Source organism: Coregonus clupeaformis, chromosome 5 (assembly GCF_020615455.1).
Source record: "Coregonus clupeaformis isolate EN_2021a chromosome 5, ASM2061545v1, whole genome shotgun sequence".
Classification (NCBI taxonomy): domain Eukaryota; kingdom Metazoa; phylum Chordata; class Actinopteri; order Salmoniformes; family Salmonidae; genus Coregonus; species Coregonus clupeaformis.
The window spans coordinates 41,389,723-41,414,812 of NC_059196.1; the positions used below are offsets into that span (position 1 = coordinate 41,389,723).

A 25,090-nucleotide genomic window follows, 5' to 3' on the forward strand; every position below is an offset into this window, starting at 1 on the left:
TTTTAAATAGCTCAATGGACCGTAAAGGAAATCACACTACAAACAATCACCCTCATGCTCTTAAGGAAATCGTGAATGTAATGGATACATTAGAACTAATAGATATATGGAGGCTTAAATATGCTGATCTAGTGAGATATACATGGCGAGACTCAATCAAGCTAGTCGTCTTGACTTTTTTCTTACGTCATTCTCGTTGGCACCAAAAGTTTAAAAAGTGTTGATAGGGGACAGAATGCGGTCGGACCATCATATAATTGGCATATACATTACTCTTACTGAATTTCCACCTGGGCGAGGATATTGGAAATTTAATCAAAGCCTATTGGATGATAACTTGTTTTCAACTAGGACAGAGGAATTTATAACAGATTTTTTCCAACATAACATAGGTACAGCACATCCCCTTATTGTATGGGACACCTTTAAATGTGCCTTTAGAGGCCATGCAATTCAGTACTCATCTCGAAAACAAAAGCAATTTAGGTCAAAAGAGTCCACACTAACAAAGGAAATAGAAGGTCTAACAGAACAGATAGATAGCAATAAAAACTATAACATAGAGGCTCAGAATAAATTAGAGGAAAAACCAAAAAAAATGGAGACACTTATTCAAGCAAGATCAAGTGTAATATATTATAAAGATAAAGCAAACTGGATGGAATATGGGGGAAAATGCACCAAATTATTTTTTTATCTTCAACATAGGAATGCTACCAAAAAGAATTTATTGAAACTGGTTACACATGACAGAGTCACCCATGATTCACCAAATGATATTTTGAAGGAGGAAACAAAGTACTTTAAGCATATGTTTTCGTTTCAGTCTCCTCCATCTCCTCTAACTGAAGCAAATTGTAGAGATTTTTTTTCTATTGATAATGTAAAATTAACAGCCATACAGACAGACTCATGTGAAGGTGAAATTACAGAGGAGGAACTTCTGGATGCAATTAAAGACTTTAAGTCCGGGAAAAATCCAGGGTTGGATGGCATACCAGTCGAGGTATACCAAACCTTTTTTGATATACTCAGAGGACCGTTATTAGCATGTTTTAACCACTCCTATGTAAATGGTCGATTATCAGACACTCAAGAAGGTCTGATTTCATTATTACTGAAACAGGATACAAGTGGGGCGGCAGGTAGCTTAGTGGTTAAGAGCGTTGTGCAAGTAACCGAAAGGTCGCTGGTTCTAATCCCAGAGCCGACTAGGTGAAAAATCTGTCCATGTGCCCTTGAGCAAGGCACTTAACCCTAATTGCTCCTGTAAGTCGCTCTGGATAAGAACGTCTGCTAAATGACTAAAATGTAAAGTGGAAAATATAAAGATCCAGTCCATTAAAAAAATTGGCAGCCCCTTACACTTCAGTGTTGTGATGCAAAATGTATAGCGCATATAATTAAAAAGGTATTGTAGGACATTATTCATTCTAATCAGACAGGTTTTTTACATGGGCGATACATTGGAGATAATATAAGTCAAGTACTGGAAACAATAGAACACTATGATACATCTGTGAAACCAGGCCTACTATTCATAGCAGACTTCAAAAAGGCATTTGATAAAGTACGACTGGGGTTTATATATAAATTCCTGGAGCATTTCAATTTTGGACAATCTCTTATAAATTGGGTTAAAATCATGTATTGTAACCCTAGGTGTAAAATAGTAAATAATGGCTATATCTCAGAAAGTTTTAAACTGTCAAGAGGAGTGAAACAAGGTTGTCCACTATCGGCATATCTATTTATTATTGCCATCGAGATGTTAGCTATTAAAATCAGATCCAACAATAATATCAAGGGATTAGAAATCCAGGGCTTAAAAACAAAGGTGTCATTGTACGCTGATGATTCATGATTTCTTTAAATCCTCAACTTGAATCTTTCCACAGCCTCATAGAGGATCTAGATATATTTTCTAACCTCTCTGGATTACAACCAAATTATGATAAATGTACTATGTTACGTATTGGATCACTAAAAAATACAATTTTTACATTACCATGTAGTTTACCAATAAAATGGTCTGATGGTGATGTGGATATACTCAGAATACATATCCCAAATGAAATAAATGATCTCACTCCAAAAAAATCTAATAGAAAGTTAGCAAAAATAGATAAGATCTTGCTACCATGGAAAGGTAAATATCTGTCTATTTGTGGAAAAATCATCCTGATGAACTCTTTAGTATTATCCCAGATTACCTATTTGCTTATGGTTTTGCCTACGCCTAGCGAATAGTTTTTTTAATTATATGAGAAAAATATATTCCGTTTGATTTGGAACGGTAAGCCAGACAAAATTAAACGGGCCTATTTATTTAATGAATATGAATTAGGAGGACAGAAATTATTAAATATTAAAGCATTAGACCTATCACTAAAAGCTTCAGTCATGCAAAAATGATACTTAAATCCGAACTGGTTCTCTAGCAAACTAGTAAGATTGTCTCACCCAATGTTCAAGAAGGGACTTTTTCCCTTTATTCAGATTACAACCCCTCACTTTCAGGTATTTGAAAAGGAAATCATCCCCCAAATATCACAATTTCTAAAACAAGCCATAGAAAGTTGGTTGCAATTTCAATTTAATCCTCCAGAAATGACAGAACAAATATTGCAACAAATATTGTGGTTAAACTCAAATATACTAAATACATAATTTTTTGAGAAAATGTTTAAAAAAGGTATAATCTTCGTAAATGATATTATCGGTAGGAATGGTGGAGTTATGTCGCACATGCAGCTAACAAAAACATATGGAAATGTCTGCTCTACCCAAAATTACAACCAAATAATTGCAGCATTACCGCAAAAATGGAAGAGGAAAGTGGAAGGAGGAAAAAGTAAGGAACTTGTCTGTCGGCCCTGCATTAAAGAACATAATTGGTTAAAGAAAATTGTGATAAATAAAAAAGTTTACCTGTTTCATTTAAGGACCAAAAGATTGACAGCCGTCCCATATAGATTGCAAAATAGTTGGGAAGAGATTTTTGACGTACCGATTCCATAGCATAGTGTTTATGAACTGATACGCAAAACGACGCCGGAATCAAAACTTAGAATTTTTCAATTTAAATTATTATATAAAATTCTTGCTACCAATAGAATGTTATTTGTATGGGGGATACAATCTTCCCAGCTCTGCAGATTTGGCTGTGAAGAGACAGAATCATTAGATAATTTGTTTTGGTACTGTCCATTTGTAGCTTGTTTCTGGACACAGGTCCAGGAATGGCTGAAGGATTGCAATATTTGCATGGAGCTGACCCTGCAGATAGCACTACTGGGTGATCTGAAAAGTCATAGTCAATCGATCAATAATATAATAATAATATAATATGCCATTTAGCAGACGCTTTTATCCAAAGCGACTCACAGTCATGCGTGCATACATTTTTGTGTATGGGTGGTCCCGGGGATCGAACCCACTACCTTGGCGTTACAAGCGCCGTGCTCTACCAGCTGAGCTACAGAGGACCAATATAATAATACTTTTAGCAAAACATTTTATTTTCAATTCACAAACTGTAGAAACAATGAGAATAGAAAGCTTCAGAACTTTTGTAAAACATCACAGTACAGTTGAAAAATATATGGCAAATAGAAATCCAATATGGATGGTGTTAAGAGATAGATGGGAGGTGTTGAATGGAGCTGAAGGATGGGACTAATAACAACAACAAGATAACTAGTGTAATACATGCTGTGTCCATAATAAGTATATAGGTTATATATTGTGAGCTTTTGTGAAAGAAAACAGTTAGAAAGATATGGCATATAGAAGCATACCAGATGGACATCATGAAAATGATCGGAGGAAGTTCAGGAGTAAAAACAAACAAAATATAATATATATATACAGTGGGGAGAACAAGTATTTGATACACTGCCGATTTTGCAGGTTTTCCTACTTACAAAGCATGTAGAGGTCTGTAATTTTTATCATAGGTACACTTCAACTGTGAGAGACGGAATCTAAAACAAAAATCCAGAAAATCACATTGTATGATTTTTAAGTAATTAATTTGCATTTTATTGCATGACATAAGTATTTGATACATCAGAAAAGCAGAACTTAATATTTGGTACAGAAACCTTTGTATGCAATTACAGAGATCATACGTTTCCTGTAGGTCTTGACCAGGTTTGCACACACTGCAGCAGGGATTTTGGCCCACTCCTCCATACAGACCTTCTCCAGATCCTTCAGGTTTCGGGGCTGTCGCTGGACAATAAGGACTTTCAGCTCCCTCCAAAGATGTTCTATTGGGTTCAGGTCTGGAGACTGGCTAGGCCACTCCAGGACCTTGAGATGCTTCTTATGGAGCCACTCCTTAGTTGCCCTGGCTGTGTGTTTCGGGTCATTCTCATGCTGGAAGACCCAGCCACGACCCATCTTCAATGCTCTTACTGAGGGAAGGAGGTTGTTGGCCAAGATCTCACAATACATGGCCCCATCCATCCTCCCCTCAATACGGTGCAGTCGTCCTGTCCCCTTTGCAGAAAAGCATCCCCAAAGAGTTTCCACCTCCATGCTTCACGGTTGGGATGGTGTTCTTGGGGTTGTACTCATCCTTCTTCTTCCTCCAAACACGGCGAGTGGAGTTTAGACCAAAAAGCTCTATTTTTGTCTCATCAGACCACATGACCTTCTCCCATTCCTCCTCTGGATCATCCAGATGATCATTGGCAAACATCAGACGGGCCTGGACATGCGCTGGCTTGAGCAGGGGGACCTTGTGTGCGCTGCAGGATTTTAATCCATGACTGCGTAGTGTGTTACTAATGGTTTTCTTTGAGACTGTGGTCCCAGCTCTCTTCAGGTCATTGACCAGATCCTGCCGCGTAGTTCTGGGCTGATCCCTCACCTTCCTCATGATCATTGATGCCCCACGAGGTGAGATCTTGCATGGAGCCCCAGACCGAGGATGATTAACCGTCATCTTGAACTTCTTCCATTTTCTAATAATTGCGCCAACAGTTGTTGCCTTCTCACCAAGCTGCTTGCCTATTGTCCTGTAGCCCATCCCAGCCTTGTGCAGGTCTACAATTTTATCCCTGATGTCCTTACACAGCTCTCTGGTCTTGCCCATTGTGGAGAGGTTGGAGTCTGTTTGATTGAGTGTGTGGACAGGTGTCTTTTATACAGGTAACGAGTTCAAACAGGTGCAGTTAATACAGGTAATGAGTGGAGAACAGGAGGGCTTCTTAAAGAAAAACTAACAGGTCTGTGAGAGCCGGATTTCTTACTGGTTGGTGGGTGATCAAATACTCATGTCATGCAATAAAATGCAAATTATTACTTACAAATCATACAATGTGATTTTCTGGATTTTTGTTTTAGATTCCGTCTCTCACAGTTGAAGTGTACCTATGATAAAAATTACAGACCTCTACATGCTTTGTAAGTAGGAAAACCTGCAAAATCGGCAGTGTATCAAATACTTGTTCTCCCCACTTTATATATATGCGAGAAAAAAACAAAAAACATATGGGAGATTGGAAGTGATGTAGACAATTACATTGATGGAAGTTACAATCTATCTGCAGTATTAAAGCTGATCTACCCCCCCCAAAAAATGTAAAATAAAATATAAAAAAAAACACTTCATAACGGAGAAAGAGAATAGCACTTCATAACGGAGAGAGAGAGAATACCACTTCATAACGGAGAGAGAGAATAACACTTCATAACGGAGAGAGGGAATAACATTTCATAACTTAGAGAGGGAATAACACTTCATAACGGAGAGAGAGAGAATAACACTTCATAACGGAGAGAGAGAATAACACTTCATAATAGAGAGAGGGAATAACACTTCATAATGGAGAGAGAGAATAACACTTCATAATGGAGAAAGAGAATAGCACTTCATAACTGAGAGAGGGAATAACACTTCATAACTTAGAGAGGGAATACAACTTTACAACGGAGAGAGAATAACACATCATAACGGAGAGAGGTAATAACACTTCGTAACAGAGAGAGAGAGAATAACACTTCATAACGGAGAGAGAAAATAACACTTCATAACGGAGAGAGAGAAAAACACTTCATAACAGAGAGAGGTAATAACACTTCATAGCGGAGAGAGAGAATAACACTTCATAACGGACAGAGAGGGAATAACACTTCATAATGGAGTGAGACAATAACATTTCATAACGGAGAGAGAGAATAACACTTCATAACGGAGAGAGAGAATAACACTTCCTAACGGAGAGAGGGAATAACATTTCATAACTTAGAGAGGGAAAAACACTTCATAACGGAGAGAGAGAGAATAACACTTCATTATGAAGAGAGAGAATTACACTTCATAACGGAGAGAGAAAATAAAACTTCATAACGGAGAGAGAGAAAAACACTTCATAACAGAGAGAGGGAATAACACTTCATAACAGAGAGAGGGAATAACACTTCATAGCGGAGAGAGAGAATAACACTTCATAACGGACAGAGAGGGAATAACACTTCATAATGGAGTGAGACAATAACATTTCATAACGGAGAGAGAGAATTACACTTCATAATGGAGAGAGAAAATAACACTTCATAACGGAGAGAGAGAAAACACTTCATAACAGAGAGAGGGAATAACACTTCATAGCAGAGAGAGAGGGAATAACACTTCATAATGGAGAGAGAGAATAACACTTCATTATGGAGAGAGAGAATTACACTTCATAATAAAACTTCATAACGGAGAGAGAGAAAAACACTTCATAACAGAGAGAGGGAATAACACTTCATAACGGAGAGAGGGAATAACATTTCATAACTTAGAGAGGGAATAACACTTCATAACGGAGAGAGAGAGAATAACACTTCATTATGGAGAGAGAGAATTACACTTCATAACGGAGAGAGAAAATAAAACTTCATAACGGGAGAGAGAGAAAACACTTCATAACAGAGAGAGGGAATAACACTTCATAACAGAGAGAGGGAATAACACTTCATAGCGGAGAGAGAGAATAACACTTCATAACGGACAGAGAGGGAATAACACTTCATAATGGAGTGAGACAATAACATTTCATAACGGAGAGAGAGAATTACACTTCATAATGGAGAGAGAAAATAACACTTCATAACGGAGAGAGAGAAAAACACTTCATAACAGAGAGAGGGAATAACACTTCATAGCGGAGAGAGAGGGAATAACACTTCATAATGGAGAGAGAGAATAACACTTCATTACGGAGAGAGAGAATTACACTTCATAACGGAGAGAGAAAATAAAACTTCATAACGGAGAGAGAGAAAAACACTTCATAACAGAGAGAGGGAATAACAATTCATAACGGAGAGAGGGAATAACATTTCAAATCTTAGAGAGGGAATAACACTTCATAACGGAGAGAGAGAGAATAACACTTCATAACGGAGAGAGAGTATAACACTTCATAATAGAGAGAGGTAATAACACTTCATAACAGAGAGAGAGAGAATAGCACTTCATAACGGAGAGAGAAAATAACACTTCATAACAGAGATAGAGAAAAACACTTCATAACAGAGAGAGGGAATAACACTTCATAGCGGAGAGAGAGAATAACACTCCATAATAGAGAGAGGGAATAACACTTCATAATGGAGAGAGAGAATAACACTTCATAATGGAGAAAGAGAATAGCACTTCATAACTGAGAGAGGGAATAACACTTCATAACTTAGAGAGGGAATAACACTTTACAACAGAGAGAGAATAACACATCATAATGGAGAGAGGTAATAACACTTCGTAACAGAGAGAGAGAGAATAACACTTCATAACGGAGAGAGAAAATAACACTTCATAACGGAGAGAGAAAAACACTTCATAACAGAGAGAGGGAATAACACTTCATAGCGGAGAGAGAGGAAATAACACTTCATAATGGAGAGAGAGAATAACACTTCATTACGGAGAGAGAGAATTACACTTCATAACGGAGAGAGAAAATAACACTTCATAACGGAGAGAGAGAAAAACACTTCATAACAGAGAGAGGGAATAACACTTCATAGCGGAGAGAGAGAATAACACTTCATAACGGACAGAGAGGGAATAACACTTCATAATGGAGTGAGACAATAACACTTCATAACGGAGAGAGAGAATTACACTTCATAATGGAGAAAGAAAATAACACTTCATAACGGAGAGAGAGAAAAACACTTCATAACAGAGAGAGTGAATAACACTTCATAACGGAGAGAGAATAACACTTCATAACGAAGAGAGTGAATAACACTTCATAAAGTGGAGAGAGAATAACACTTCATAAAGTAGAGAGAGAATAACACTTCATAACGGAGAGAGGGGAAAACACTACATAACGGAGAGAGGGAATAACACTTCATAACGGAGAGAGGGAATAACAATTCATAACGGAGAACGAGAATAACACTTCATAACGGAGAGAGAGAATAACACTTCCTAACGGAGAGAGGGAATAACACTTCATAACGGAGAGCGAGAATAACACTTCATAACGGAGAGAGATGGAATAACACTTCATAACGGAGAGAGAGAATAACACTTCATAACGGTGAGAGGGAATAACACTTCATAACGGAGAGAGGGAATAACACTTCATAACGGAGCGAGAGAATAACACTTCATAACGGACAGAGAGAATAACAATTCATAACGGAGAGAGAGAATAACACTTCATAACGGAGAGAAAGAATAACACTTCATAACGGAGAGAGAGGGAATAACTTCATAATGGAGAGAGAGAATAACACTTCATAATGGAGAAAGAGAATAGCACTTCATAAATGAGAGAGGGAATAACACTTCATAACTTAGAGAGGGGAATAACACTTTACAACGGAGAGAGAATAACACATCATAATGGAGAGAGGTAATAACACTTCGTAACAGAGAGAGAGAGAATAACACTTCATAACGGAGAGAGAAAATAACACTTCATAACGGAGAGAGAGAAAAACACTTCATAACAGAGAGAGGGAATAACACTTCATAGCGGAGAGAGAGGAAATAACACTTCATAATGGAGAGAGAGAATAACACTTCATTACGGAGAGAGAGAATTACACTTCATAACGGAGAGAGAAAATAACACTTCATAACGGAGAGAGAGAAAAACACTTCATAACAGAGAGAGGGAATAACACTTCATAGCGGAGAGAGAGAATAACACTTCATAACGGACAGAGAGGGAATAACACTTCATAATGGAGTGAGACAATAACACTTCATAACGGAGAGAGAGAATTACACTTCATAATGGAGAAAGAAAATAACACTTCATAACGGAGAGAGAGAAAACACTTCATAACAGAGAGAGTGAATAACACTTCATAACGGAGAGAGAATAACACTTCATAACGAAGAGAGTGAATAACACTTCATAAAGTGGAGAGAGAATAACACTTAATAAAGTAGAGAGAGAATAACACTTCATAACGGAGAGAGGGGAAAACACTACATAACGGAGAGAGGGAATAACACTTCATAACGGAGAGAGGGAATAACAATTCATAACGGAGAACGAGAATAACACTTCATAACGGAGAGAGAGAATAACACTTCCTAACGGAGAGAGGGAATAACACTTCATAACGGAGAGCGAGAATAACACTTCATAACGGAGAGAGATGGAATAACACTTCATAACGGAGAGAGAGAATAACACTTCATAACGGTGAGAGGGAATAACACTTCATAACGGAGAGAGGGAATAACACTTCATAATGGAGAGAGAGAATAACACTTTACAACGGAGAGAGAATAACACATCATAACGGAGAGAGGTAATAACACTTCGTAACAGAGAGAGAGAGAATAACACTTCATAACGGAGAGAGAAAATAACAATTCATAACGGAGATAGAGAAAAACACTTCATAACAGAGAGAGGGAATAACACTTCATAGCGGAGAGAGAGGAAATAACACATCATAATGGAGAGAGAGAATAACACTTCATTACGGAGAGAGAGAATTTCACTTCATAACGGAGAGAGAAAATAACACTTCATAACGGAGAGAGAAAAACACTTAATAACAGAGAGAGGGAATAACACTTCATAGCGGAGAGAGAGAATAACACTTCATAACGGACAGAGAGGGAATAACACTTCGCAATGGAGTGAGACAATAACACTTCACAACAGAGAGAGAGAATTACACTTCATAATGGAGAGAGAAAATAACACTTCATAACGGACAGAGAGAAAAACACTTCATAACGGAGAGAGAGAATAACACTTCATAACGGAGAGAGAATAACACTTCATAACGAAGAGAGGGAACAACACTTCATAACGGAGAGAGAGAATAACACTTCATAACGTAGAGAGAATAAAACTTAATAACTGAGAGAGAGAATAACATTTCATAACGGAGAGAGAGAATAACACTTCATAACGGAGAGAGGGAATAACACTTCATAACGGAGAGAGAATAACACTTCATAAGGTAGAGAGGGAATAACACTTCATAACGGAGAGAGAGAATAACACTTCATAAAGTAGAGAGAGAATAACACTTCATAACGGAGAGAGGGGAAAACACTACATAACGGAGAGAGGGAATAACACTTCATAACGGAGAGCGAGAATAACACTTCATAACGGAGAGAGAGAATAACACTTCATAACGGAGAGCGAGAATAACACTTCATAACGGAGGGAGATCGAATAACACTTCATAACGGAGAGAGAGAATAACACTTCATAACGGTGAGAGGGAATAACACTTCATAACGGAGAGAGGGAATAATACTTCATAACGGAGCGAGAGAATAACACTTCATAACGGAGAGAGAATAACACTTAATAACTGAGAGAGAGAATAACACATCATAACGGAGAGAGAGAATAACACTTCATAACGGAGAGAAGGAATAACACTTCATAACGGAGAGAGAGAATAACACTTCATAAGGTAGAGAGGGAATAACACTTCATAACGGAGAGAGAGAATAACACTTCATGAAGGAGAGAGAGAATAACACTTCATAACGGAGAGCGAGAATAACACTTCATAACGGAGAGAGAGAATAACACTTCATAACGGAGAGAGATGGAATAACACTTCATAATGGTGAGAGGGAATAACACTTCATAATGGAGAGAGAGAATAACACTTCATAACGGAGAGAGAGTATAACACTTCATAATAGAGAGAGGTAATAACACTTCATAACAGAGAGAGAGAGAATAGCACTTCATAACGGAGAGAGAAAATAACACTTCATAACAGAGATAGAGAAAAACACTTCATAACAGAGAGAGGGAATAACACTTCATAGCGGAGAGAGAGAATAACACTCCATAATAGAGAGAGGGAATAACACTTCATAATGGAGAGAGAGAATAACACTTCATAATGGAGAAAGAGAATAGCACTTCATAACTGAGAGAGGGAATAACACTTCATAACTTAGAGAGGGAATAACACTTTACAACAGAGAGAGAATAACACATCATAATGGAGAGAGGTAATAACACTTCGTAACAGAGAGAGAGAGAATAACACTTCATAACGGAGAGAGAAAATAACACTTCATAACGGAGAGAGAGAAAAACACTTCATAACAGAGAGAGGGAATAACACTTCATAGCGGAGAGAGAGGAAATAACACTTCATAATGGAGAGAGAGAATAACACTTCATTACGGAGAGAGAGAATTACACTTCATAACGGAGAGAGAAAATAACACTTCATAACGGAGAGAGAGAAAACACTTCATAACAGAGAGAGGGAATAACACTTCATAGCGGAGAGAGAGAATAACACTTCATAACGGACAGAGAGGGAATAACACTTCATAATGGAGTGAGACAATAACACTTCATAACGGAGAGAGAGAATTACACTTCATAATGGAGAAAGAAAATAACACTTCATAACGGAGAGAGAGAAAACACTTCATAACAGAGAGAGTGAATAACACTTCATAACGGAGAGAGAATAACACTTCATAACGAAGAGAGTGAATAACACTTCATAAAGTGGAGAGAGAATAACACTTCATAAAGTAGAGAGAGAATAACACTTCATAACGGAGAGAGGGGAAAACACTACATAACAGAGAGAGGGAATAACACTTCATAACGGAGAGAGGGAATAACAATTCATAACGGAGAACGAGAATAACACTTCATAACGGAGAGAGAGAATAACACTTCATAACGGAGAGAGAGAATAACACTTCCTAACGGAGAGAGGGAATAACATTTCATAACTTAGAGAGGGAAAAACACTTCATAACGGAGAGAGAGAGAATAACACTTCATTATGAAGAGAGAGAATTACACTTCATAACGGAGAGAGAAAATAAAACTTCATAACGGAGAGAGAGAAAAACACTTCATAACAGAGAGAGGGAATAACACTTCATAACAGAGAGAGGGAATAACACTTCATAGCGGAGAGAGAGAATAACACTTCATAACGGACAGAGAGGGAATAACACTTCATAATGGAGTGAGACAATAACATTTCATAACGGAGAGAGAGAATTACACTTCATAATGGAGAGAGAAAATAACACTTCATAACGGAGAGAGAGAAAAACACTTCATAACAGAGAGAGGGAATAACACTTCATAGCAGAGAGAGAGGGAATAACACTTCATAATGGAGAGAGAGAATAACACTTCATTATGGAGAGAGAGAATTACACTTCATAATAAAACTTCATAACGGAGAGAGAGAAAAACACTTCATAACAGAGAGAGGGAATAACACTTCATAACGGAGAGAGGGAATAACATTTCATAACTTAGAGAGGGAATAACACTTCATAACGGAGAGAGAGAGAATAACACTTCATTATGGAGAGAGAGAATTACACTTCATAACGGAGAGAGAAAATAAAACTTCATAACGGAGAGAGAGAAAAACACTTCATAACAGAGAGAGGGAATAACACTTCATAACAGAGAGAGGGAATAACACTTCATAGCGGAGAGAGAGAATAACACTTCATAACGGACAGAGAGGGAATAACACTTCATAATGGAGTGAGACAATAACATTTCATAACGGAGAGAGAGAATTACACTTCATAATGGAGAGAGAAAATAACACTTCATAACGGAGAGAGAGAAAAACACTTCATAACAGAGAGAGGGAATAACACTTCATAGCGGAGAGAGAGGGAATAACACTTCATAATGGAGAGAGAGAATAACACTTCATTACGGAGAGAGAGAATTACACTTCATAACGGAGAGAGAAAATAAAACTTCATAACGGAGAGAGAGAAAAACACTTCATAACAGAGAGAGGGAATAACAATTCATAACGGAGAGAGGGAATAACATTTCAAATCTTAGAGAGGGAATAACACTTCATAACGGAGAGAGAGAGAATAACACTTCATAACGGAGAGAGAGTATAACACTTCATAATAGAGAGAGGTAATAACACTTCATAACAGAGAGAGAGAGAATAGCACTTCATAACGGAGAGAGAAAATAACACTTCATAACAGAGATAGAGAAAAACACTTCATAACAGAGAGAGGGAATAACACTTCATAGCGGAGAGAGAGAATAACACTCCATAATAGAGAGAGGGAATAACACTTCATAATGGAGAGAGAGAATAACACTTCATAATGGAGAAAGAGAATAGCACTTCATAACTGAGAGAGGGAATAACACTTCATAACTTAGAGAGGGAATAACACTTTACAACAGAGAGAGAATAACACATCATAATGGAGAGAGGTAATAACACTTCGTAACAGAGAGAGAGAGAATAACACTTCATAACGGAGAGAGAAAATAACACTTCATAACGGAGAGAGAGAAAAACACTTCATAACAGAGAGAGGGAATAACACTTCATAGCGGAGAGAGAGGAAATAACACTTCATAATGGAGAGAGAGAATAACACTTCATTACGGAGAGAGAGAATTACACTTCATAACGGAGAGAGAAAATAACACTTCATAACGGAGAGAGAGAAAACACTTCATAACAGAGAGAGGGAATAACACTTCATAGCGGAGAGAGAGAATAACACTTCATAACGGACAGAGAGGGAATAACACTTCATAATGGAGTGAGACAATAACACTTCATAACGGAGAGAGAGAATTACACTTCATAATGGAGAAAGAAAATAACACTTCATAACGGAGAGAGAGAAAAACACTTCATAACAGAGAGAGTGAATAACACTTCATAACGGAGAGAGAATAACACTTCATAACGAAGAGAGTGAATAACACTTCATAAAGTGGAGAGAGAATAACACTTCATAAAGTAGAGAGAGAATAACACTTCATAACGGAGAGAGGGGAAAACACTACATAACGGAGAGAGGGAATAACACTTCATAACGGAGAGAGGGAATAACAATTCATAACGGAGAACGAGAATAACACTTCATAACGGAGAGAGAGAATAACACTTCCTAACGGAGAGAGGGAATAACACTTCATAACGGAGAGCGAGAATAACACTTCATAACGGAGAGAGATGGAATAACACTTCATAACGGAGAGAGAGAATAACACTTCATAACGGTGAGAGGGAATAACACTTCATAACGGAGAGAGGGAATAACACTTCATAACGGAGCGAGAGAATAACACTTCATAACGGACAGAGAGAATAACAATTCATAACGGAGAGAGAGAATAACACTTCATAACGGAGAGAAAGAATAACACTTCATAACGGAGAGAGAGGGAATAACTTCATAATGGAGAGAGAGAATAACACTTCATAATGGAGAAAGAGAATAGCACTTCATAAATGAGAGAGGGAATAACACTTCATAACTTAGAGAGGGAATAACACTTTACAACGGAGAGAGAATAACACATCATAATGGAGAGAGGTAATAACACTTCGTAACAGAGAGAGAGAGAATAACACTTCATAACGGAGAGAGAAAATAACACTTCATAACGGAGAGAGAGAAAAACACTTCATAACAGAGAGAGGGAATAACACTTCATAGCGGAGAGAGAGGAAATAACACTTCATAATGGAGAGAGAGAATAACACTTCATTACGGAGAGAGAGAATTACACTTCATAACGGAGAGAGAAAATAACACTTCATAACGGAGAGAGAGAAAAACACTTCATAACAGAGAGAGGGAATAACACTTCATAGCGGAGAGAGAGAATAACACTTCATAACGGACAGAGAGGGAATAACACTTCATAATGGAGTGAGACAATAACACTTCATAACGGAGAGAGAGAATTACACTTCATAATGGAGAAAGAAAATAACACTTCATAACGGAGAGAGAGAAAAACACTTCATAACAGAGAGAGTGAATAACACTTCATAACGGAGAGAGAATAACACTTCATAACGAAGAGAGTGAATAACACTTCATAAAGTGGAGAGAGAATAACACTTAATAAAGTAGAGAGAGAATAACACTTCATAACGGAGAGAGGGGAAAACACTACATAACGGAGAGAGGGAATAACACTTCATAACGGAGAGAGGGAATAACAATTCATAACGGAGAACGAGAATAACACTTCATAACGGAGAGAGAGAATAACACTTCCTAACGGAGAGAGGGAATAACACTTCATAACGGAGAGCGAGAATAACACTTCATAACGGAGAGAGATGGAATAACACTTCATAACGGAGAGAGAGAATAACACTTCATAACGGTGAGAGGGAATAACACTTCATAACGGAGAGAGGGAATAACACTTCATAATGGAGAGAGAGAATAACACTTTACAACGGAGAGAGAATAACACATCATAACGGAGAGAGGTAATAACACTTCGTAACAGAGAGAGAGAGAATAACACTTCATAACGGAGAGAGAAAATAACAATTCATAACGGAGATAGAGAAAAACACTTCATAACAGAGAGAGGGAATAACACTTCATAGCGGAGAGAGAGGAAATAACACATCATAATGGAGAGAGAGAATAACACTTCATTACGGAGAGAGAGAATTTCACTTCATAACGGAGAGAGAAAATAACACTTCATAACGGAGAGAGAGAAAAACACTTAATAACAGAGAGAGGGAATAACACTTCATAGCGGAGAGAGAGAATAACACTTCATAACGGACAGAGAGGGAATAACACTTCATAATGGAGTGAGACAATAACACTTCACAACAGAGAGAGAGAATTACACTTCATAATGGAGAGAGAAAATAACACTTCATAACGGACAGAGAGAAAAACACTTCATAACGGAGAGAGAGAATAACACTTCATAACGGAGAGAGAATAACACTTCATAACGAAGAGAGGGAACAACACTTCATAACGGAGAGAGAGAATAACACTTCATAACGTAGAGAGAATAAAACTTAATAACTGAGAGAGAGAATAACATTTCATAACGGAGAGAGAGAATAACACTTCATAACGGAGAGAGGGAATAACACTTCATAACGGAGAGAGAGAATAACACTTCATAAGGTAGAGAGGGAATAACACTTCATAACGGAGAGAGAGAATAACACTTCATAAAGTAGAGAGAGAATAACACTTCATAACGGAGAGAGGGGAAAACACTACATAACGGAGAGAGGGAATAACACTTCATAACGGAGAGCGAGAATAACACTTCATAACGGAGAGAGAGAATAACACTTCATAACGGAGAGCGAGAATAACACTTCATAACGGAGGGAGATCGAATAACACTTCATAACGGAGAGAGAGAATAACACTTCATAACGGTGAGAGGGAATAACACTTCATAACGGAGAGAGGGAATAATACTTCATAACGGAGCGAGAGAATAACACTTCATAACGGAGAGAGAATAACACTTAATAACTGAGAGAGAGAATAACACATCATAACGGAGAGAGAGAATAACACTTCATAACGGAGAGAAGGAATAACACTTCATAACGGAGAGAGAGAATAACACTTCATAAGGTAGAGAGGGAATAACACTTCATAACGGAGAGAGAGAATAACACTTCATGAAGGAGAGAGAGAATAACACTTCATAACGGAGAGCGAGAATAACACTTCATAACGGAGAGAGAGAATAACACTTCATAACGGAGAGAGATGGAATAACACTTCATAATGGTGAGAGGGAATAACACTTCATAATGGAGAGAGAGAATAACACTTCATAACGGAGAGAGAATAAGACTTCATAACGAAGAGAGAAATTAACACTTCATAACGGAGAGAGAGGGAAATAATACATGATAAAAACAAGGGAGTAACGACAGTTGTGGAGAATGACAGTTCGTTCCCCAGCTTGTTATTTTCATTCTTCACTACACACACACACACACACACACACACACACACACACACACACACACACACACACACACACACACAGACACACATACATTCACACACATATACACACACACACACACACACACACACACACACACACACTGCAGCACACTAAGATCAAGCATAAAGTTGTGTGTTAACAACAGGGTCTGTTTAGAGACAGATAGAATCACTCCCTGTCTTCACAGAGACAACAGCACCACTCCAAAACCCTACAGCTGTAGCATGATACCAAACACTGACAGACTCATGTCCTACAATATTTCACTGTTCACTAGCATTTGGTTTCATGCTTTTCTAATTTTCCACGCTGCTTAGATCATTTCTCATTCTGTCACTACATTCTAATGAATGCCCTGTGAACAGCAGCTGCAGACGACCATAAATATTTCAGGATCAATGATCATTGCAGCTGTGAGGACATATAATTCAGCTTCACACATCAGATGGATGGATGGATAGATGGATGAATGAATGGATGGATGGATAACTAACCCTAACGCTAAACTCTAACCCCTTCTCTCTGCCCTTCCTTCTCTCAGAGGTCAAAGATCGCGGTATATGAGAAGATGTGGTCCTATATGAAGTCTGCTGAGCCTTCTGTCTTCGCTAAGACCACAGCGGAGGGTGTGGCTCGCGTCCGCAAGTCCAAAGGAAAGTACGCTTTCCTCCTGGAGTCCACCATGAATGAGTACACGGAACAACGCAAGCCCTGCGACACGATGAAAGTTGGAGGCAACCTGGACTCCAAGGGATATGGTATCGCCACACCTAAAGGCTCACTGCTAAGGTGGGTGGAGTAGTATAACGATGGTAGTCCCCAACTCAACTGTTGTTATGGTATTCCACCTACCCTGGTGTGCCTTTTATATGGATCACTTAATAGTGTATTTGTCTGGTCTATGTCTGCTGCTTTTTCTCTCTCTCGCTCTCTCGCTCTCTCTGTTACTTTCTTTCTCTGCCTCTCTCCCTCTCTCTCTGTTACTTTCTTTCTCTCCCTCTCTTGCTCTCGCTCCCTCGCTGTCTCCCTCTCCCTCTCTCTCTCTCTCTCTCTCTCTCTCTGTCTATGTTGTGTTAAGTTATTTAGTGCCTGTTAGTTCCATTGCTCTGTTGTATTGCTGTCTGTCCGTCTCTCCATCCATCCCTCTCTCTCCATCTCTCTTCTTTCACTCACTCTTTCTCTTCACAGGGCCACCGATCAGGTAATCTGTCCACTCGTTTGTCATCTTGATTGTCTCATTCCTTCATTCTCAGATATAGTGTATAGTGTAGATACTATCTGTTTTTGGACTGAGGCTGATTGTGATTGAAGTTACTAACAGTGATGCCGTGGGGAGGGGCGGAGCACCTTGGCGTTGCCATGACTCCCAGAGTCACCCGGGGGAATTTATAGACACACAGGAAACAGGATGTTGAAGGGCCTGACCAACGGGGGGAACAAAAAGCAGAAAACTATCAAATTATTTCATAACACCCCAAAATACAGATCAAATCAATCAAATCAATCAAAATAAACAAATTCCCACAATCCAATTCATTGATGATGCCCTGAAACACGAAAATCCATAAATTTGTAGTATGTGTGTGTATGTGTGTGTGTTTGGACCAAGAGGAGTCCCATCTATAGCAGCATGACTACTGACACCCTTTCTATAACTTTCCTATAACTTCCCCCTGTGCACCGTGCAAAGAAGTCCTCCCACTCCCCTGCGCCTTTACCAGGGTTCCTTTACCACTCAGATAAATGAAGGTTTTCTATTTTAGAGGGAAAAGTGACAGCCAGTGGATGATAGTCCCCTTACTATTCTGGGACTATTGACTGCTGTCTCTGGCTTCTCCTTATCATCAGAAAACCTACGGGAGAGCGCACATCAGGCGAGAGCCCCTGCTCACGGCAAGCCATTCAAAGCACCGATTTGACATGATGATGATAATGATGATGATTTTGATAAAGATTATTAGTAGTAGTAAGATATGTAGTTAATAATATATGTAGTTAATTCATATGATAATAATTATTTTCCATGTATGGGAGATGTCTACATAGCATCATTCTTTTTCCCCTACCCTTCTTATGATGGTGATTTTTTCCATGGCTTGCAGCCCACCCAGGAGAACTCTCTCTCACTCTCTCTCTAGCCTCTGAGCCAAGGGGTAGCACAGTGTACAATACCACAATCATGACTGTATGTCTGTCTGTCTGACTCTCTGTCTGTCTGACTGTGTCTGTCTGGCTGTCTGTCTGTCTGACTCTCTCTCTGTCTGTCTGTCTGACTGTCTGACTCTGTCTGTCTGACTGTCTGTCTGACTGTGTCTGTCTGTCTGTCTGACTCTCTCTCTCTGTCTGTCTGTCTGACTGTCTGACTCTATGTCTGTCTGTCTGTCTGTCTGTCTGTCTGTCTGTCTGTCTGTCTGTCTGTCTGTCTGTCTGTCTGTCTGTCTGTCATACACAACCAGATAGATCAGAACACTGTTGCATTCTCCACAGATCTTTTTTATTAGAGAGACAAGCTGTCAACCAACCCAAATTGAAAAATCTGTCGATGTGCTCTTGAGCATGGCTCCTAACCCTATTGTCACATACACCCTATCTGGTGTATGTGACAATAAAACAGGAGAGAGAAGAGAGAGAGGAGAGAGGAGGGAAGAGAGAAGAGAGGGAAGAGAGGAGAGAGAAGAGAGGAGAGAGAGAAGAGAGAGAGGTGAAAAAATTGAGGCGAGAGAAGAGCGAGAGGAGAGAGCGTGGAGAGAGAGAGGAGGGAGAAGAGAGGGAAGAGAGGGAGAAGAGAGAAGAGGGAGGAGGGAGAAGAGAGGAGAGGGAGGAGGGAGAGGAGAGAGAAAGGAGAGAGAGGTGAAAAAAGAGCGGGAACAGAGGATAGATTGAGGAGAGAGAAAAGAGAGAGAAGAGAGAGTGGAGATTGAAGGTGTGTTATTTTAGCCCTCTGTGTCCGTGGTCCATTTTTGGAGGTCATTTCCCCTCAGGGTGTGAGGTGGAGACCTGCAGGGGAGGAGGACAGGAGCGGCAGTGACCAGAACACCAGCAGCAGGGTATTAGCTCCGTGTCAGTAGGGGACTAAGATAGGCTTTAACACAACATTTAACCAGGGCTCCACCACTCCCCTTTACCCGCCATGCTGCACATCATTCAGACAATAGCCTTTATCTATGCCTGGTAAAGGTGGACTGAATGAAAGGGGTTTGGGCTATTTGGCTCTCTCTATAGGCTCTATATGTTGATTTAGCTACAGCAAACTGGCATAACCATTCTAAAGGTGGGGTTTCAATATTGCAAAGATATCTTTATAATAAGGGGGGATGTAAAAGCTGGAAGAGAGAGAGAGAAAGAGAGAGGGTTGTCTGGAGGGTTGTGTGAGTCCACTAATCTGATGCCTTCCAGCCAATCACCGGTGTTCCTTTTCCTCATTCCATTGGCTCATCATTGGCTGATACTCCATCCCTCCTCTGACCAACTATGTTTTATCCCTCTGAAGAAATGCGGTCAACCTGGCCGTGTTAAAACTCAACGAGCAGGGCCTGTTGGACAAATTGAAAAATAAATGGTGGTACGACAAGGGAGAGTGTGGCAGCGGGGGAGGGGACTCAAAGGTTAGCCTCTCTGTCTCCGACCGCGGTTCAACCGTGTTCGGGAAGTAATGCGAGCATCTGCCCCGGCCACACAGATCAGTGATGAACATGACCACATCGCCCCGCCCACTTCGACTCCCCTCGGTCTGAAACATGGGAGGAAAGAAGGAGAGGAGGGGAGTGATGGAGAGAGATAGGAGAGCAATTACTGTCAAAGCAGGAATATTGGCCCTCTAGTGGATGCTCTGAAGAGAGGAGTGTGGACTAGAAGACTGTCAGAACATAGAGGGAGAGATAGAGAGGAGGATGGTGGGATGAAATAGAGAGATTATGTACTTTATGTTTTGATGTACTTTATTGTTTGCTGCCTTTTAAATTCCTTTTCATATCTCTTACCCAGTGTGAGCAGGCCCTGCCAATAGTCCTGTGTTCACAGTAATTGCCTCTGCTTGTGTAGCACCGGCTGGGGCAGTATGGGCGCGTTACCTGAAGTGATGCAGGGGGGTCCCACTCATATGTCTGTAGCTCGCTTAGCCCTCGCCCCCCAGTCACCCAACGAGCATACACACATGTACTCAGTGGGACCCAGACTGGGTCACTTTTACCAAGCAGTACCATTGATGTGACAGTTCTGACTGTATGTGACCTAATAACATAAAATAACATGGACCTATGATGTTATTTATGTTATTTTTACACGCCAAGAACCCCGGTAAACCTTGCGGTTTTGAAACTGAGTGAAGCAGGAGTCTTAGACAAACTGAAAAACAAATGGTGGTACGATAAGGGCGAGTGTGGACCCAAGGACTCGGGAAGTAAGGTCAGTGTCGCGGGCAGAGTGGGGGACCAAACACCCTCACTGTGTGACAGACAGGAACGCCTCTAGATTAGCCTGGAGACTAGGATTAGCATTAGAATTAGCATCAGTTAAATCTAAATAATCTAATGATAATATTTGATTGATTTACTGTTGAATACCTTTCTATTTATATCACTGCAGGTTTTCTGCCTATGCCACATCTGCCTTTATAATGTGATTTCAAAATAAAAAATTATGATACTGCATAAATTCTGGAAGATGTGTTATGGCCTTCATAATAATGGGCTTAATCTCATACCATTCAGTTTAGTATTCTCTGGGTTACTCTGGGTAGAAGAAAAGTCAAAGAGTGGAGAGGTTCTTTGAAACATAATGAGTTTTGTGAAACTACAGATAATCTTAGAACATTTAAGGCGTCCTTAAACACATCAGATGTCTTTAAAAGAACACTTGAGAGATTCTTAGAAGATCAGAGAACTCCTAAGAATGCCAGTGAAGTTTTTAAAATACTAGGGACCTTCACCAAGAGTGTCTGAATAGAATACTTTATCATCACTCATCCAAAAGCCTGACCAATACGATGACTGAACATATTTTAATTGGTACAGTGTACTAGTCATCCTCGACTTAATACTTAATACTTGTAGCAATATTAAAATGTTTCTTTACTTAAATTGTAGTCATGCAGTAGTAGTAGATATGTAGTAAATGTAGTAGTACTGTCATAGTAGTAATAATAGTTGTAGTGTATGCACTAGTAGATTATAAGCTTTAATGATGGTAGTAGTAGAAATGCTTACCCTAGCAGACTAGTCATAGTAGTGGTAGGGGCTGTTGTTGATAGCACAAGTAGACGTTATTGTGCTAAAAAATAAAGAACTAAGACTTAGTCATGATGTTGATGAAACTCTAAAGCTGCCTGTTCTGTGTCTCACTAGCGCCACTGTCTCTCTCTCTCTAACCCTGTGCTCTCCGTCCCTCCTCCCAGGACAAGTCCTCCCAGGCCCTGAGCCTGAGCAACGTGGCCGGGGTCTTCTACATCCTGGTGGGGGGTCTGGGCCTGGCCATGCTGGTGGCCCTGGTCGAGTTCTGCTACAAGTCGCGCGCCGAGGCCAAGCGCATGAAGGTGGACCTTAGCCCCCCTCACTGCCCCAGCCCCTCTCCCAGCACCCAGAATTTAGCCACTTATAGAGAGGGGTACAACGTATACGGCTCCGAGGGGGTCAAGATATAGGGGTAGGACTTAGGGTCTCCTATAGGTGGGCTGGTGTGAAGTTTCGTGTGCGTGTAGCCTCTAGCAACAGCAGACCAGTGTTGTGACTGTGGTGAAGCATTGTGGAACCAATGTGCTTATGTTCTTTCCCTTTTTTCTGTTGTGACAGCTTCTTATGTTTCAGTTTTAGTTTGTTTTTCTAATCGTTGATGTATAGCGCTTCACCCCAGAGCATTCTGGGGGCAGGTGGCAGATTGGTTCCATCGTCTTTGGCTGCAGATGATGATGATGATGTTATACACCTGCATTCTGTCTATACTCAGTACACTACACATACAGCACATAAGACATTAGAGCACATCTCCTGTCCTCAAGGCCCGCAGTATCTGCTGGTTTTAACACTGTTCTAACAAGTGACTGATTTAGACCTTGGTAAGCAGGTAAACATTGATTGACCAGTTAGGTACCAGACCAGGGAGAACAGAAAACCAGCAGGACTGCTTCACTGGAGGACTGGCGTTTTACAGACAAGTTAAGTCCCCTGTCAGAGTTGTAGAATTCTAGATGCCCAAACATCCCAAATGAGGTAGAGTTAGAGAAGAATCCACTCAAATCAACCAAACACTTTATAGAGGATGTCTGCTTTTTGATGTTAACCCTAAAAGTGACAACATATTTTTGGCTTAAAAGCACCAACAGAGAATTTTTCACCCCAAATTGGTAATGATTGCAAAGAGACACTGTCTGTCTAGCAGAATTTTTAATTATTTAAATTAACCTTTTGTAACACAAATGGTTTAAATTTCCCAAAATAAGCTTCTTTTTTTTTTAAAGCACACAAATTTGATGTTTCAAAATAGGTAGTTTTGTATGTTTTTGTAAATATTTTGATACATTTCACCCATAGCCATTTGTTTGAAAGAAATTATGTCATTCATTCAAAGTAGTTGTGTTTCTGTGATACTCAGTGGCTGAGAAATTGCCGATTGAGCTAATCTGTCATACCGGTACGACCTAAGATGGCCACCGATATGGGCGAATTAGGCGATAAGGGCGCCGGTGCCATCAGACTTTTAGTTCCAATTGTATCTGAAAGATGAGACTCTCGATCTGGAATAGAGACATTGACTGGAAGCTAAATATGTATTTAAATTGTTGAGTCATTTTTTTGTTGTAGTGGCTGCCATGCCCACCAGGGGCCAAATCTGGAGTGTCTCTATATCTATATATCTTCAGGGTACATACAGTGCATTCGGAAAGACCCCTTCCCTTTTTCCACATTTTGTTATGTTACAGCCTTATTCTAAAATGGATACAATTTTACTCATCAATCTACACACAATACCCCATAATGACAAAGTGAAAATAGGTTTGTAGAAATTTTTGCAAATGTATATATAATAAAAAACAGAAATACTTTATTTACATAAGTATTCAGACCATTTGCTATGAGACTCAAAATTGAGCTCAGGTGCATGCTGTTTCCATTGATCATCCTTGAGATGTTTCTATAACTTGAATGGTGTTCACCTGCAGTAAATTCAATTAATTGGACATGATTGGAAAAGGCACACACCTGTATATATAAGGTCCCACAGTTGACAGTGCATGTCCGAGCAAAAACCAAGCCATGAGGTCAAAGGAATTGTCCGAGACAGGATTGTGTCAAAGCACAGATCTGGGGAAGGGTACCAAAACATTTCTGCAGCATTGAAGGTCCCCAAGAACACAGTGGCCTCCATCATTTTTAAATGGAAGAAGTTTGGAACCACCAAGACTCTTCCTAGAGCTGGCTGCCCGGCCAAACGGAACAATCGGGGAAGAAGGGCCTTGGTCAGGGAGGTTAATTGAAATGCATTCCAGGTGACTACGTCATGAAGCTGGTTGAGAGAATGCCAAGAGTGTGTAAAGCTGTCATCAAGGCAAAGGGTGGCTATTTGAAGAATCTCAAATATATAAAATATATTTTGATTTGTTTAACACTTTTTTGGTTACTACGTGATTCCATATGTGTTATTTCATCGTTTTGATATCTTCACTATTATTCTACAATGTAGAAAATAGTAAAAATAAAGAACAACTCGTGAATGAGTAGGTGTTCTAAAACTTTTGACCGGTAGTGTATGTAAATGTGATATTTTTAAAAATATATTTTTAATACATTTGCTACATTTTCTAAAAACCAGTTTTTGCTTTGTCATTATGG

General features: G+C 39.4%; 1 protein-coding gene across 7 annotated transcripts in view; it reads left to right on the forward strand.

Moving 5' to 3' along the window:
* The window catches only part of LOC121558060 (glutamate receptor 4), a 188,241-nt gene that overhangs the window by 159,233 nt on the left and 3,918 nt on the right, over positions 1-25,090 (forward strand). The window contains exons 15-17 of one of the 7 annotated variants that reach the window (XM_041871541.2): positions 17,809-18,056; positions 20,758-20,872; positions 22,660-22,797. In XM_041871541.2, the coding sequence (XP_041727475.1) occupies positions 17,809-18,056; positions 20,758-20,872; positions 22,660-22,797 (501 nt within the window). Of the gene's footprint in view, positions 1-17,808; positions 18,057-20,757; positions 20,873-21,556; positions 21,672-22,659; positions 22,931-25,090 lie in introns of those variants that run through there. The other 6 variants (XM_041871542.2, XM_041871543.2, XM_041871544.2 and 3 more) reach the window with 6 other exon arrangements.